The sequence below is a fragment of the Balaenoptera ricei genome, chromosome 2 (genome assembly GCF_028023285.1).
Source record: "Balaenoptera ricei isolate mBalRic1 chromosome 2, mBalRic1.hap2, whole genome shotgun sequence".
NCBI lineage: Eukaryota > Metazoa > Chordata > Mammalia > Artiodactyla > Balaenopteridae > Balaenoptera > Balaenoptera ricei.
This window is the reverse complement of record NC_082640.1, coordinates 25,980,145-25,996,399: the sequence shown is the minus strand read 5'-3', so window position 1 is coordinate 25,996,399 and position 16,255 is coordinate 25,980,145. Positions and strand designations below refer to the sequence as shown.

The 16,255-nt window shown below is 43.0% G+C and overlaps 1 protein-coding gene and 1 long non-coding RNA gene across 7 annotated transcripts in view; one reads left to right on the top strand and one right to left on the bottom strand.

Annotated features, from left to right (window-relative positions):
* The window catches only part of TASOR2 (transcription activation suppressor family member 2), a 69,129-nt gene extending 54,372 nt beyond the window's left edge, over positions 1-14,757 (top strand). For 3 of the 6 annotated variants that reach the window (XM_059912189.1, XM_059912180.1, XM_059912207.1), the window contains 5 exons: positions 1,710-5,534; positions 8,703-8,828; positions 9,634-9,787; positions 10,753-10,858; positions 12,911-13,480. In XM_059912189.1, coding sequence (XP_059768172.1) covers positions 1,710-5,534; positions 8,703-8,828; positions 9,634-9,787; positions 10,753-10,858; positions 12,911-13,292 — 4,593 coding nt within the window. In that variant the 3' untranslated portion in view covers positions 13,293-13,480. Of the gene's footprint in view, positions 1-1,709; positions 5,535-8,702; positions 8,829-9,633; positions 9,788-10,752; positions 10,859-12,910; positions 13,481-13,541 lie in introns of those variants that run through there. The other 3 variants (XM_059912198.1, XM_059912181.1, XM_059912182.1) reach the window with 2 other exon arrangements.
* On the bottom strand, positions 11,474-14,704 carry LOC132359016 (uncharacterized). Its single transcript, XR_009500683.1, has 2 exons — positions 13,029-14,704; positions 11,474-12,057 (listed from the first exon to the last, which is right to left on the bottom strand). It is a non-coding gene; the product is annotated as an uncharacterized LOC132359016 (long non-coding RNA).
* Positions 14,758-16,255: the final 1,498 nt, after the last annotated feature.

Sequence of the window (16,255 nt, the reverse complement as noted above, 5' to 3'; positions counted from 1 at the left end):
ATATATATGTACACATGTGTGTGTTCATATGTGTATACATAAAATATATGTTACGTGCGTATGCGTTTTTTTTCTGAGGATGGGGTTCATAAATTTCATCTTATTCTCAAAGAGATATACGTAAAATCACTACCTTAGAATAAGAAAGTATTTATAGTTTAGTCAGGCAGATTTTAATTATTACATATATATTCAATTATTACATATATATTTATAAACACACTAGTTTCTTATAAAGTATTTTTGGTTGTGGTAATATATAGTAACTGTTACTTTAGTAATGTCCAATTAGGAATGATTTTGTTGCAGACATGAAAGAGTATTAAGTAGAAAGTAGAATGTTAAAATTAATGATTCCTAACACTTTCTATAGCATATACTTACAAATATGTTTCCGTCATCTTCTTGAATACTGTACCTGTACTTTAAAGGTGCACACACGTCCTGTACCACTCCCTATTCTAGGGCAAACTAGGATTATCAAAGTTTGCATTTCACTAAGAGCACAGGCATGGTGAGATTCACGACTATGGCCCAACATTATCAGCGACAGTATGATTGGGAGGGTCATAGAACTGTTCTCAGAATGAGTGTACCATCCAGATTTTTCTATGCTTTGTATCTGGCCAGTCGTGTCCTCTTAAAACCAAGTCTCAGCTCCACCCTGCCAATTACTCAGGTCAGTGTCTTTCTTTGACTAAGGCAGAAATGTTTTTAACAAGAGATTTGAAACACAGGTCCTGACTTACAACACGATTGCTTCAAAACATGGCAGGAAATCTGTGACCGTAATGTTCCAGAACTACAGGTGTAGGTCAACTGTATTATCAATCCACTTTACCATATTCTGAACAAGACCATTCTTCAGCCTTTAAAAAAAAAATAAAAGAAACAACCTTTTTATGAGGTTATCAAAATTGTCCAGAGGTATTTCTGTTACTGTTTATCCTAAATCCTTTCTGGTACTGTTTAAATCAGTCCTTTTAGTTTAGTTTATTAATGCAAGCTGCACTGTGTTTTCTACTGCTTTGTTGAATAGGAAGGTATTATAATGAGAGAGAGATTATGTCCAGTTATAAGCTAAGAAGATAGCTAAGGGGTAAGGGACCTTTACTTAACAGGATAGAGATTGATACCTTGGGAAAGCTGCTTATCAGTGTATTCTGAGTACAAGAGATAATAATTTAGTGTTTCCTCATGGGAACATTCCAGATGACAGTGTATTTATAGTCTAATTGAAAGCTGGTGTTTAAAATAAGTTATTCTTTGCTTTAAAGATTATCTTTTAATCTTCCTAAAAAATAATTTAAATTAATTGAGTACTTTTTCCTCTACTGCTGCATTTCTGAATTAAGTGATGCTATTTAGCAAACAGGCTGCATTTTCAAGTCTTTAAATTGCCAGTGGTCTAGCCACTTTTCTTCCCAAAAGTCCATTAAAAACAAAAAGGCTGTGCAACTAAGAAAGTTTTGGAGTTCTCGTGTGTGTGTATTTAGATAAAACAAATTCCTATTTGGGGGGTATTTTAAGCCTATCTAAGAAGAGAGGGATTTGCTTGATCTCTACCCTATGAAGATTCAAAAGAACAGAGCAAACTAAAATTGATCTTTGTCTATTCTGTTCTTCACATATGTAAATGCTTGAAAAAAAGATCTATTTGGCTCTTGATTTTTTTAATTAATTTATTTCTTTTGCTTTTATCGTTTCAGATAATTGGGGGGAAAGCCAAACAAGAGTCATCAGATAAACTAGAGACCTCTAATCTGGTGCTTTCTAGCATTGGAAGCACCCAAACTAATGGATCTTCTATTCCTGCTGAAGACAAAACCTTTGAGCCACTTGATAGCACACAGGTGACTTCTTATAATGATACTGTCACACAGTCCACGTTCGCCAGGACTTACGATGGGATCAGCAGTCCGTCAATGATTTGTCAAAAGTCTGTGTACAGCACCCTTGAAAGCAAAGTTGATGTTTTTCATGCAAAAATGCAAACAAAAACAGGTGCTTTGCAGGGCCTTATCCAGCATAGCAGCCCCATAAACAAAGAATGTCAGCCATCGTTGGAAGGGAAGGATGATATGGGGTATGTAATGATTAATCTGGAACCGGTTACACTCACTTTTGAAAAAAATGCCTATGCACCAATACAGACAGAAGTTGTAAATAGAGCTGATAAACCTACAACCTTTAATGTGGAGTTGATTAAACAAGTATCACCTGCTACAAGCCTTAGACATCCTGTGTCCGCATTTGAAAAGGCACAGACACAGGGTCTTAGGGACATGCCCTCTCTGGCAATGTCAGGACAACAAGGCGCTAAGTACCTTTGTGCCTCCTCAGTGAGTAGAGAGACACTTGCTAAAGAAATGCGTTCATTACAGAAAGGACAGGCTGTTGCAGGCTCACCATCGCCATCTGATAATTCCCTGGTAACAGAGGCATTATCACTGGTTAAAAGTTCTAATTATTTGTTACCCAGAGAAGAAATGAAGGTCTCTCAAGAATGTCTTCTGTCGACTCAGAGTCTCTTTAGCATCTCTTCGGAAGAGATTGTAGAGCCGTCCCAGCTTGAAGAAGTAGTCTCATCGTCAGCCTCTGCCCCCTTGGAAGAAAAGGATTCACTTGACTGCATCCCATCAATGAGGAATGCTTCGGATGGCTCTTCAGAACTAAAGAATGACAAGAGTGGTCTAAACAGTGAAAATATGAGTTTTGAATCATTTAATTCTGCATTTACCAAACAAACCAGCCTATCTGTGAATAGAGAGGAAGTCAGCCTCGAGTTATCAGAGGAGGATTCTGACCTTGACCTCACTCTCACCATATCACCGCCCACGAGTCCCAGGGAAGAAGCACCCACTGGTGAAATGGAGCAGCAGCAGGAGGCCCCGTTACCCTGCTTAGAGCTTCAGGAGACAGCGGAAGAAATAATTGAGCCTGAAGAGGTGCCTGACGTGAACTCTGCTCTTCACACGTCAGTGAAACCACTAGAAAGTGAGAGAAAAGGTGATAAGTTACAGACAGTGGCTTTCATACTTTCTAAAGAAACCTGTGCCCTTGAGGTTGCGGAGGAAGTTCATGTTGCTTCAGACTTCCCCTTCGGTTCTTTAATTGAAGAAGTGTCACCAGCTTCTAGCCCTGACTGCCAGGTACCGGGTGAAGAAGTACAACCAGCTCGGGCTGTATCTCCAAGTAGTTTTAAACTCTGTGATGCACACTGTGAGAAAAGTGACAGATCCTCCCAGGTTGAGTCAATAGATTTGGCCATAACAGAAAAAGAAAATTCTTTTGTTGGTCCCACCCATCCAGTGGGACAAGATAACTTAACTCAGATACAACAAATGCAGCTTTCTGCTGAAATGCCTCTAATAGTAAAAAATCACCCAGGAAGAAAAGATAGATTTTTAACCCTTCCTGGTGAAGTCACTGAGGAAATTGTCCCAAGTGAGTGTGGTGAGGGTTTCTCTTTCTCAGAAAAGGTGCCACGCCATGATGCAGAGTTAAACCAGCCTGCCTCAGCTGCCACATGCAGAGATTCTCTAGAAAACCTGGTAACATCAAGAAATCCACTGCAGCCAATGAATGTAGAGAACAGAAATCCCCACCTAAGTCATCTTGTCATGGAGACCAGTGAGCCTCCGTTTAGTCCTCAGAAGATCCTTGAAAATAAGTCTTTTGCCGACACATTTGTTTCTACAACCACACCAAGTGGTGTGAATGTGTCACTAAAACAGCAGACCAGCCCTAAGAGCCTTAAGGAAAATGTCTCGAGCAGTGATTTGAAAACAGATGAACACTGTTACATCCTGGTTAAGTCCTTGCGCTTTGACCCAGTTGACGGAGCTGAGGCTGTGCAGGCCCGTGGGTACCTGGAGCTCCCCAAGCCCACCCTCTCCTCGGGAGGGGCCGCCCTAACCCACAGGGCAGGACCCAGCAATGCAGGGATGGAGTTTCAAACACAGGAAATCTCGGTCGTCAGAATGGCCGGTCTGCTCAAGAATAATGGAACTGGAGCTGAGTTATGTGAAAGAGCTATAGATCTAGGAGGTGTTGGCTCTCAGCTGCACATCACCTCTTCAGAAGGCAGACACAAACCGGCCCACATGCTGCAAGATGGGTCACCGTGTGCAGCAAGAGGTCTGCTGAATGGTGGGCTTTTCCCCGTGTATTTACATGCTGATTCTTACCAGAACGCAGCAGCAACCGGTGAGACTATCGAAACAGAGCCTTCTGCTTCCTTTGTTCCCAAATCTTGTGCCCCTCTTGTTTGTGGGGTCTTTGAAGAGCAGGTGGAAGATAAGAGTGCTGATGAGGGGCTGAGGGCTGAGGGGAGCGCTGTGACCCGAGGTGGAGGCGTGGATATCAGTGTGAACTCTGACATCCATTATGAACCACTTTCTGGAGACTCGGATCAAGACTCTTTTGGTGAGTGTGGAAACCCCAGATTAGATACGGAAGAGTCCTGTACTTTGCGATGTAGTCACACCGAGAAAAAAGAACGTACTTCCAAAGATGGTTTTGACTCTTTCTTGAACCTAAACAATAGCGATCATGATGACTGGGGCTACTCGAGCCAGGTTCCAGGGCTGGAGACGGGCATTCCTCCCAGAAGCTGGCCCGTGGGATTAAAGAAGGAAGATAAGTGTGTGCCCTGTTACGTCCAAATCCGAGATCTCCGTGGGATCCCCAGGACCTACGCTAACTTCACTGTCACTAAAGAGCTGAGAGACACCACGAGAACCCTGCATAGCCTGTGGAGGCACCCCGGCGTCACGGCCAAGGGCGGCTTGCGCAGCTCCTGGACGGACACTTGGCAGGTGGCAGACGACCTCACCCAGAACACTTTAGATCTGGAGTATCTGCGTTTTGCACATAAACTAAAACAAATTGTGAAGACGGGAGATGCTCCGTGTTCTGCCCCTTCCACCGCCATCTTTCCTAAGGAGCCCCCTCTCCAGGGCGCCATGGGGGCTTTCCCTGCGACAAAAGTGCCCGAGTCCCCGGGGCTGCCTCCTGCCTCCCGCAGCAGGAGTCCCCTCATGGTGACAGTTGTGCACTCAGACCCCAGACACCACGGTCAGCAGGCGAGAGGGCAGACACCCAGCTGTGTGGACCGTTCCTCCTCCTTCTGGAAGAAGAGGTGTGGCCATGATAGAAATCATCTCACAGACTCTGAACGAAATTCGACTGTTTCATTCCACCTCAACAAACTGAAATATAACAGTACGTTGAAAGAGTCCCGGAATGACATTTCCCTCATTCTCAACGAATACGCCGAATTCAACAAGGTGATGAAGAACAGCCACCAGGCCATCTTCCAGGAGAAAGAGCCCCACGCTGCTCCTGGAGAAGCCGAACCCCGAGAGCTGTGCCCCTCTGTCCCTCGGCCAGCCTCCTACGAGGACATGGTCGCAGACCTGTGCACCAGTCTGCACGTCAAACTGGAGAGGGTCGTGAAGGAGGCTTGTACCAGGACCTTCCTCTTCCACCTCGTGGAGACAGAGGACAAGTCCTTCTTTGCAAGAACAAAGGTAAAGTGCCACATGTTTCTTACAGTTTATATTATTTTGATTGCCGTCTAAGTTTTTTGTAAGTAATACAGGATTCTCAGCTTCAGAAAGAAGCCATGATATGAAGTGGTGTTTCAGTTTCTCAGCTCAGTCTTTCCCTGCAGACTAAAGGTTTGGCCACAGGGATCTGCCGTTTGTACTATATTTGAAGATTTGTATGATTTTCCAGAGTTAGTGCAGTGAGTTCTTTTCATAAAACAGTACCAGTGGAGGCATATTCAATTGTACACACACACACAGGCCAAAGGTAAAATTCAGCTTTAAAAAAAACTTACCTGTGTTCCTCCACTAGTGTGGAGAGTGGGGGGGATCCAGGGTCCTTCTCAGGTGTGCGTGTTGGAGCCCCGCGTGCACAGGTGAGGGGAACGTTGCCTCTCCTGATCCTCACGGTCTAACGGGATGTGAGAAACATGGTAAAGATACCTGTGCAGCTGTGGCAGGTGTGGCGGAGCAGGTGCGAAGATGTCGTTCTGAGGGTGGCAGACCTGGTCGGGGGCCCAGGGACGTTCTCCTTCAGGAGGGGATGCCGGCCTCTCACCAGGTGTGGACGGTAGACCAGTAAGAGTTCGGGTCCCGACGCCCGACGAGATTTGTTTCAGGTCCACGCGTGTCAGCCCTCGTGCTAAGTCCTTGGTTAAGTCGGGGTGGCTGCCCCGGGATGTCGTGTCCCAGGAGACCCCTGCCAGCGCCAAGCTGCTGAGGAGCACAGAGCGCCTGCAGATGTTTGCAACGTCTGGGCTGAGTGACGAGCGTGACGGTCGCCATGACAGGTGCGCGGTGTGTAGATGCCGGGGCCGCTGCAGAGGAGCGCGAGGCCCCAGACCGCGCGCTGGCCTCCTGGCGGGCCCTGCCCTGCATCGGTCAGTGTGGACGTCGCAGTCAGCAGGCACCTGCGGGTCGAGGATCAGCGCCGCCCAGGGGAAAGCATGGGGCCTGAGGAGGCTTCCTGAAGGGTGGGGGGCACCCGGGGGCACGGCCATCACCATCAGGGGTAAAAGGGCCACGTGGACGTCACGCGGGGGCACTTGGACTCTCCTGAGGTCCCTGCAGGGCACTGAGAAGTGTTTCTGAACGATGAGGAGCAGCACGTTTGCACTTGACAGAGAGTGGTCCCTCCACCACAGCACAGAGTGTGGATTAGAAAAGCGAGGCAACCGGCCTCAACGCGAGGCTTCCCAGTGTCGCCGGAGTCAGCAGTACGTTCTCCTGTGAGGCGGCTGATGGCTCCTGCTTTGTATCACTTAATATGATTTTTAAATACTTATTTTCCAAATTTGTAGAATTAAGGATCCTTTTGTTGTCGAAGGTTCTTCACAAATGACTGCCATATCTGGTCTGCCCTCCGCCCGCCCCCCTCCCCATTGTCTTTGTTGCAATTTCTGTGCCATTTTGGTAAGATTTTAGTTGAAAAAATAAAGCATTAAGTGGCCTTCAGTCTTTGGAAGGTGCTTAGCCTCCAAAAGTAACCTGGAAATTATTTATTTTAACCTTGAATTAAAGTTGATTTTCTCTGGCTGATACGCCACACCCTGACCTGCGCTGAAATAAGTCAGGGATCGACTGAGTTAGCACCATGGCCATGTCCTTGTTTTGCCACATTGAGCAAAATACTTGATTTCTTTTTGCTTCCATCTCAAAAGCAACAATGCACTATCTTAGTTCTCATGTCTTTTACAGAGCACAGGTGATGCTGGTTTTCATACGGGAGCAGTCACAGCGATGATAGTTTATTTATCGTAGGAACACTTCTAGATAACATGCTTGTTTCAGTAGTGAATGTATCATTTCATGGTAATATTTTATCATGTGACCACTATTTACAACAGAAAATAACAAATTGTGTGCACCTTTAAAACTAAACTTCAAGTGAGAAAGTGGACATAGTATAAAGTACATTTGAGAATAAAGTGTGATCAAGAGCAAAGTGTTTTTAAAAAGCTCAGAAAGCTATGGTGGAGAATCCGTCTGTCCTGGAGCATTCACCAGTGATGGGTATCAGGCCGTTTACTCGTAAGGTGATTCAGGGTGTGACAGGGTGTGACAAGATGGCCCAGAATTCCACAGGAGCTGATGAAAATGTTGAACCTATCAGAAAATGTATTAATTCAAATCGTTTATTAGTAAAATAGGTGAGGATTTATAAGGATTTATATTTAGATATTTTAAGGAGCTCTTTGTTAAAAGATATCTTGTCTGTAGGAATGTCTTTGAAAATACATCACCATACTTTTTTTCTCATTTTATTTTTAAATTTTTATTGGAGTATAGTTGATTCACTGTGTTGTGTTAGCATTGCCATACATTTTGAGTGAAAACTTGAAGTCAAAATTTGAGTTGTCCTGAGATCTGGGGGGGGGGAGACTGACCAAAGTCAGTCCTTATTTCCTTATTTTCCTTATTAGGACTTTCCTAATAAGGAAAGTCCTTTCCTTATTTTTGAAAGGAAATAACAAGTGATGGTCAGTGTTTTTGATAAACCTCCAGAATCCTTCAGATAGAAACAATGTCAAAATCACAGAGGACAAGGTTAAGGAATTTCTTTAACTGCACGAACTTATCCTCCCAATGAGGCTTATTGCAGAACTGCTCTGTGGAACACAGCCGCGCCCCATAACCAGGCACAGTGTAACACCCGGCTCCCGCCACTCTTCGAAGCCTGGGTCCAAGCCACTGCCAGCTTCCAGAATCCGTCCTTGTTAACGATACTCAAAGTAATGCATAGGCATCATGGGTATTGTCAAAAGTCGTAGAAACATTTTGACTGGAGATGGCATTTTTAAAGTAAATATCTGCCTCCCCAAGGTAACTCCCTTGAAGAGGGTGAGATTCATGTATGTATATTAGTCTGATGTTTCAGAAGAATCCACCTTTGATACTTTATGAACATGAAAGATTCGTTACAAAGTGCTTTGCCTTTAAAATAAACTTCTAAATCCAGTTGTCAGTGATACCCAGGAGTCATTTTATATGTGAAAGCTCATCTGGTAATAAGGTAAACTGCCATTTATGTTGCCTTATTAGAACATAATTTAGTAAACAGGATGTGGTCTTTGATATTTTTAGTAAACTGTAAAAGTAGTTCTGTGCAAGTATCCTTTTTTAAATAATGTCTATTTGTAAATCTTTCAGCATATTCTAAGGAAAGGAGGCCACACAGAAATTGAACCTCAGCATTTCTGTCAAGCGTTTCACAGAGAGAAAGATACGCTCATAGTCATCATCAGAAATGAAGATATATCATCACATTTGCATCAGGTAGGTTTGGAAGTAACTTTCTTACAGAGAAATGTATTCTGGGCATTTTATGTTATTCTATAATTATCAGGCTCATCACTGCCTTTTTATTTAGGGAAGAAGTTAAAACACAATACCACTGAATCTAAGTGGGAAGATAATGGGGTTGAGATACTGTACTACTGATACTAATGTTGTAATTTACCAAGGTATTTATAAGGCAAATTATGTCTCAGAGTTAAGAATATTTTCATAGTAACTAAGGGAGAACTTCGATGAAGAGAGACTGGTAAAATTTTCTCACCTGAAATATAAATCTGCATCTGTTGATGTCTAACAGTAATAAATCTTGCTTTAAAAGGACTTGTGAAACTTTTCTTAACTCTTTGTTACCATATTTACCTATCAGTTAAATAAAAGTAATTGCTTGTCCCAAAAAGCTCTGACATCGAGGCTCGGCCTGGGCATACGGTCCTGCGTCAGGAGGCAGGAACTGAACCCACAGCACGGATGCCACGTGAAGCGGGAGACTAGGGTGGTGGTGAGCTTGCCACCTGCCTGATTACAGGTCCCAAACCTCAGGTGTTCTCCCCTCACTCCATCTCCCACCTTTGGAGTTGAGAGACCACTTTGTAATTAACTAATCTTAATGAGTTTGCAGCATTGCTGATGGAGTTAAAAATTCCTTATTAACTGACAGAATTACCAGTCAGTCATCAAGGTTAAAGGTATTCCCAGCTGTTCCTGAGTTTGGACACCCTTGGATGGAAGTGACAAAAGTGACCCAATGAACCTGTCTTCACCGGGGGACCTTTTTATGTTTCAGATTCCTTCTCTGCTGAAGCTGAAGCACTTTCCCAGTGTCATCTTTGCCGGAGTCGACAGCCCTGAAGACGTCCTCGATTACACCTACCAAGAGCTGTTCCGGACAGGAGGCTTTGTGGTGTCAGATGACAAAATACTAGAAACTTTAACATTAGGTTTGTCTCTCATTTTCCTTTCTCATCTAGTCAGATCAATTTCTCCTTGCCCAGTGATTCAAATATTATTTCATCAAAAAGAAATTAGCATCAACTCAAAATAATATGTCACCATCTGTTGAGGGCTTAATTTCTGTCATATGCTGTGCTAAATAAGCACTTTGCTCTTGACCTCTTTTGTATTAACCGATTACCTTCACCACCAAACCTCTCAGTAATGTGGCTAAACTACTCATACACATTTGAGAGTTTGTTATATTCAATTCCTCCCTTTGCCAAATCAAGTCAGCTACATATTTGTTTAGAATTAGCCCTCTTTCCTCCATTTCTGTTGCCATCACCCCTACCATTCTGTCAGTATCATGGATATCTAAAAGATGGCTACTGGAAGTCTTCTCAGTTATCTGCTTAAACACTCATATATAAATAATTTCTCAGGGCACTGAATTTGACATCAAAGAATGTTAGAGCACAGGGCAGATACTTTATGTACAATCAAAACCTGCCCAGCTCTGATAGCACATTAGAAGTAAATATGGATACCACTTGTCCATTGAAGGACGAAGAGGAGGACGTACCTTAACAAGCATGAATGTTGTTGCATGGAAAGTGGAATTGGAAATATTTGTAGATTCTGTATTTAGAAGCCTAGAACTATCTTATCTCTGTTGCAACAGGACCCCACTTTTGTTCCATCCATAGATTTATATACACTCAAGAGTTTTTAACTGCTAATGACTGCAGTGCTCCTCTCTCCTACTAGTGTGAGAAGGTGGGGCTGGGTTGAGGGACCACGGGTTAAAGTGCAGTACAGCATCCTTCCTGCCCAGCTACAGGAGTGGCAGTGATGGTCAACACTCAAACATGGGGCCTTATTCTCACAAATAATCATCCCTGGGCTTTGACTAGACAAGCCAAAAATCCTAAAATACATCTTCTCTTGTCAAACTTGTTCTATTCTGTAGTACAACTGAAGGAAATTGTCAAAATCCTGGAGAAACTAAATGGAAATGGAAGATGGAAGTGGTTGCTTCACTACAGGGAAAATAAAAAGCTAAAAGAAGATGTGAGGTGAGACCTTTATGGAATGTAAGGCCTGGGTATGGGGGAGGGTGGAAACACCCAGGTTCACCCAGAAAGGCTCCCTGAGCTCTGGACCAGTGTCATCCAAGTGTTGCCACAAGGTCAGTTTGCAAGAACATAAATCATCTATATCACTGAAGGCAGTGTTTAGGTCTGTGAACTGTTTTTCGGGTTTTGTTTTTATAGCAAGGCTTTCAGTGCAGGAAGCTGTGTTGTGACCATAATCCAGAGTCTGAGTTGCCTTCTCCAGACCAACAGTGACCAAGTGAGACACACACAGGAATCCTAAAATGTAAAAAAAATAAATTCACCTATGGGTTTTTGGACATTTATTCATAAATTAGGTTGCTCCAGTTATAAGGACAGAAAAATTGAGACCAGCATGTAGCCTTAATTTAACTCTTAATAGACTAGAAACAGGCAGACCTCCTTAAATGAAGAGACTTGGGGCCTGCGGGAGGCCCTTCCATATCAAAGATGGGCCTGCAGGTTGTAATGAGACGGAAAGGGAGCGTGGGAACGCAGACGTGGACTGGGGGAGTCTGTAGATGGGACAGGTCATCTGTCACAGGACTGTCCTAATAAGTTCACACATAAGAAGTAGACAGTACAAACCCACTTTAATGATGTGGAAGTTGAGGCACAGAGGATGCTAGACCTGACCCAGGCAGACAAGGAGGAAGTCAGGAAGCTGGGCTTTGACCCGGAATGTTCATCTCCGACCTGACAGTTACCTTCTGTTTGACCACACTGCTTTCTCCAGAGGAAGACAACTGAAATCGTGGATGTGCACGGGATCTCGAAAGATGGCTGAGAATAGCAGTTGGGGAAAGGCTTGCACTTAGGAGAGGAACTCGTACAGGAGGAAAAGAGGGCGCGGAACCGAGAGCTGAGACTGTCAGGGAGGAAGGGCTCCAAGGGGCCCTCACAGGGCTTAGTTAACAGCACTTCAGAGGGAAGGTTCAACTGCAGGAGTAAGTACAGAAGCAGATGAAAGCTGAGGTGGCACAGCACGCCTGTTAAGATCGGTCATTGTAAATTAATTCAGCATGCGTAGGACTTTGCGTAAACAGAGACACTTATGTCACCGGAATCTCTTCAAATCAGGCCAGTCTCGAATAGTGAGAACTTTTCAGAAAACTTATCATATCCTTTTGCCCTTGGAGGCGGGGAGAAATTGTCCAAAACTAAAACAAAACAGAACAAAAACCATGCGTGGTTATCAGTAGCTACAAAACCATCCTCTAATTCATCTCTAGGCAAATACAGGACTAAATAGATACATAATTATTTAAATATGCAAAATAATGCCACACATAGTGTAAAATAGTAACTAGAAGCATATAAAAAATTTCTGTTCACAGTGATAAACTATGTACAGTATGATGCCAGGCATATAAATTTACATGTATGAAGGATAAAGCCTGGAAAGAAATTCATTCATCATTGTGACGCAGTTCATGGTGTGACTAGAGCTATGGGAATACGCAGGCTTTGGGTTTTCTCCAGCAAGCAGGAGCGAGGGTGTGAGTGCTGGAGGGGCTGCAGGATGGAACATTTTCCTCTAGAAGGAAGAATAAAAGGTAGAAACAAGATTTAAAGTGAGGTGAGAAAATTCTAGCTGTTAGATGATCTTAATGAAGTTGGTGACTATCTAACCAAAAAGAAGTAGAGTGGTTTTGGAGAGACAAAGCCCGGGAAGCACTGCTGTATGAGACAGGATGCAGGAAGGGGCCCGCTGGGAATGAGTGGCAGGCTTGCCAGCCACATGGCTGGAAGCAGTGTTCGATGGCCATGTGCTGTCCCTCCTGACGGAACGAGGAGTAAGTACACTCGGAATGTTTTGAGGGAACTCGACAGGACGGTGACGTCTGGGAAGCCAAGTTTGTCGTACAGAAGAACAAAGAAGGGAAAAGGAGTTTGACTAAGTATAGTGAAGGCCAGAAAAAGTCTAGGAATAAAGCAACTGAAAATTAAGATACAGAAAATCTTTCACAAACTTAGACTTATCTAAATTTAACATTTTTGTGTATTTTTCAGAGTGGATTCAATTGCACATAAAAAGAACTTAATATTGAAATCGTATCAGAGTGCAAATATCATTGAGCTGCTTCATTATCACCAGTGTGACTCCCGATCATCAACAAAAGCTGAGCACCTGAAATGTCTGCTAAACCTGCAAATTCAGCATGTCCACGCCAGGTTTGCCGTCTTCCTTACAGGTAAATTCATAGCCTTAGTTCTAATTTTCATCAACCAGTTAACGCCCAGTAGGTCCACTCTAGAAACGTCCTTCCAAGTGGAGTCATTGGCGGCCAGGAATAAACGCACACGAGGCTGGGGCAGCAGGTATTGTGGGTTTTGTCCTGTTAATAGAAAAAAAAAAAAACGTGTACTAGATCTGTTAAGTGTAACCATCTAAGCTTTTAAAAAAGTACTCCAGGAATGAATGAATGCCCATCAGTGGTTTCAGCTCCTGGTTTCAACTCCCTCCCTCCCACCACCACCCATGGAGGGGGCTGGTCCCAGAGCGCCAACCTCATTCCTCACTAGAAACAGGCTTGCTTTTCCCTTCACGTGTATGAGTCTGTTTTTTTCAATAAAAGGGATTTTGCTACTTTTAAAAAATATTAATGAATTTTTTCACCAAAAGTTATTTTTCCTTTTACAGAAAAGCCTGTTGTCTCCAGAGAAGTCTTTGAAAACAGTGGCATCCTTGTTACAGATGTAAATGATTTTATTGAAAATATACAGAAAGTAGCAGCTCCGTTCAGGAGTAGCTATTGGTAAGAACACTTGTGACTCTCTCCCACGTGAGCTGGAACTGACAGCAGATGCTGACATCTGTGTCTGCGGGAAACCAGTTGCTCAAAAACTTTTGTACGTTACACGTCATGCTGTAAATTTAAAGTTTTGTTTATTTAGGGGTGCTGCTGGTTTGGCATAAATGGGACTTTCTCAAGTACCACTAATGAAATAACTAACCTACTTTCTAAATGATGAGTGTTTTCACCTGCAGTCCATCTGCTGCCAGGACGGAAGACAATGTACCCTACATGCATAGACGTTTTCCCCAGTAGATAGCATCCTATTTATGGAATAGTTCTTGGTTATTTTATTTTAAAGATGGAATTATCAATTTTGTATTTATCCAGGTGATTTAACTGCAGCTTACCTAGACATCGGTGATGCCAACAACAAATTAGTATTTTCCCGTTTCTTTGAAAACCTTGGATTTTTTAAATATGAGAAGACTGTTCTGTGTATCTCCGTTCTACAACTTGGGGGATCATTTTTCTTCATGTTTTACACGTTACCAGAATGTCTGACTTTGTTCACAGCAGCACTGCAGTTTTCTATCAGTTTTGGGTTACAGTGTTCAATATTATTGTTTTAAATTATTTTCATTTTAAGCAGAATACCTTCAAAGCTATTAATTGAAATTCATGATAAAAATAAGAATTTTACAAATGTACTCAATTGTAGCAAAAATAAGTCTATTTTAACCAGTAGCTTTGTTTTTGCACATTAAGGTCAGAAATGCACCTATAATGCATGTTATAGTCTGTTTTAAAGGTTTTACCACCTGTGTAAAAACTAAAATCTTCAATGGTTTTATCTGCTGTTATTCATGCTACACTACATAAAACATTTTTTTCCTAGATGGTACAAATTTATCAACTGTCATTTTCACTTACTCAGTTTTTGTAAATAGCGCACTACAAAAATCAACCCTCTGAGGAAGAAATAATCATTTATTTATATTAGAAATAATTTCTACAACAATCTTTAAAACTCAAAACCAAGCAAAAAACATTTGTAAGATACATATAGTATCTATTTGGAACAAAGGTTTTTGTAACTAATTGGTTTCATTTTTTTTAATAAAGACAAGTAAAAATCATTCAACTGCTTCTGCAATGATTTTATAGCAAATATTAAATTTGTAAGAGAATGTTTTACAGCAGTTTAAAGTTTTTAGGCCATTTAGCAGACTAAGTAACTTCCCAAAGAAAAGAATCCTACCACTTACTTACCTCACTTTGGCCTCCATCTGTCAAGCCTCATCCCCGCAGGCCTGCCCGGTGCTTTCCCCTCCCTCGTGCGGTGCCGGGCAGCAGGCTCTAGCAAGAGGACACTTCACGGCTCTCCGCTTGGCCCTTCCAGGGGGTCATGTCAGCCTGCACAGGAACTTCCCTCAAAAGCCATTTATCTGCTTTTATACTCCCCCTACAGAACCAAAACAGAACTTTCCCCTCGTTATGTTCTCAGGAGGAGGAAGACTGACTGAGTTTTAATTATTCTTACCCTAGCTCTTGCTGGTAAGAGCTGATTTTTACCCCAGGAATAAGAATCTAATAGGACCATAACTGTATTCGGTACACTGAATTAATTTGAAACTACTACGGAGAAGGAAAGTAACATCTACAGCGCACCTGCCAGCTGTGCTCCTCCCCTGAAGAGCCTTCCAGCACCCATGAGGCCACCCATTCTGTAACTGAAGGCTTAGCCAGGCCACAGAGGAGCAGGCGCCTCCAGACTGAGCTTCTGCAGAGACTCTGCCCTCATCACCTCTGTGCCCCACTGGCCTGGCACAGAAATGTTAGTTGTTCCAATAAATATGCCGAATGCAGAATATGAAGACATTCTGGTGCTTTCTTCATATTACTAACCCAGCTTGTGCCTCCACCTGCGTTAACAGTTCACAATGTGAAATACTGCAGGAAAAGAGGGGAAAGGCCTGCTGGAATTTTAGATAATCTTATGCAGAGGAAGCACTTGTTTTCAACCGGGGTGATCTGGGGTTGTCACGCCAGGGAGGTGCATACAACGTGCAGGACAGCCCCCCTTCAACAAAAAATTCTCTGGCCAAAAATGGATAGTGTGAGATTGAGAAAATGAGCTAAAGTAATCACTTGGATAATCGAAGTTATTATTACCCTAAATCCTTTAACAGAGCACCTACCTTAGTCTATGTTCTTCAGACTCAACTATAAAAGAGAATACAATGTCCTCAATGTAAATGACAGCACATACAGTGAGGCTTGTAACAATCAAGGGGAAAGGAGGTACCACTAAAAACTATGTCTAACTACAATCTGAACTAAATGAAAATACTGGGATTTCCCTCGTGGCGCAGTGGTTAAGAATCCACCTGCCAATGCAGGGGACATGGGTTCAAGCCCTGGTCCGGGAAGATCCCACATGCCACAGAGCAACTAAGCCCGTGTGCCACAAATACTGAGCCCATGTGCCTAGAGCCCGTGCTCTGCAACAAGAAGCCCACACACCACAATGAAGAGTAGCCCCCGCTCACCACAACTAGAGAAAGGCCGTGAACAGCAAGGAAGACCCAACACAGCCAAAAATAAAATTAATTTATTA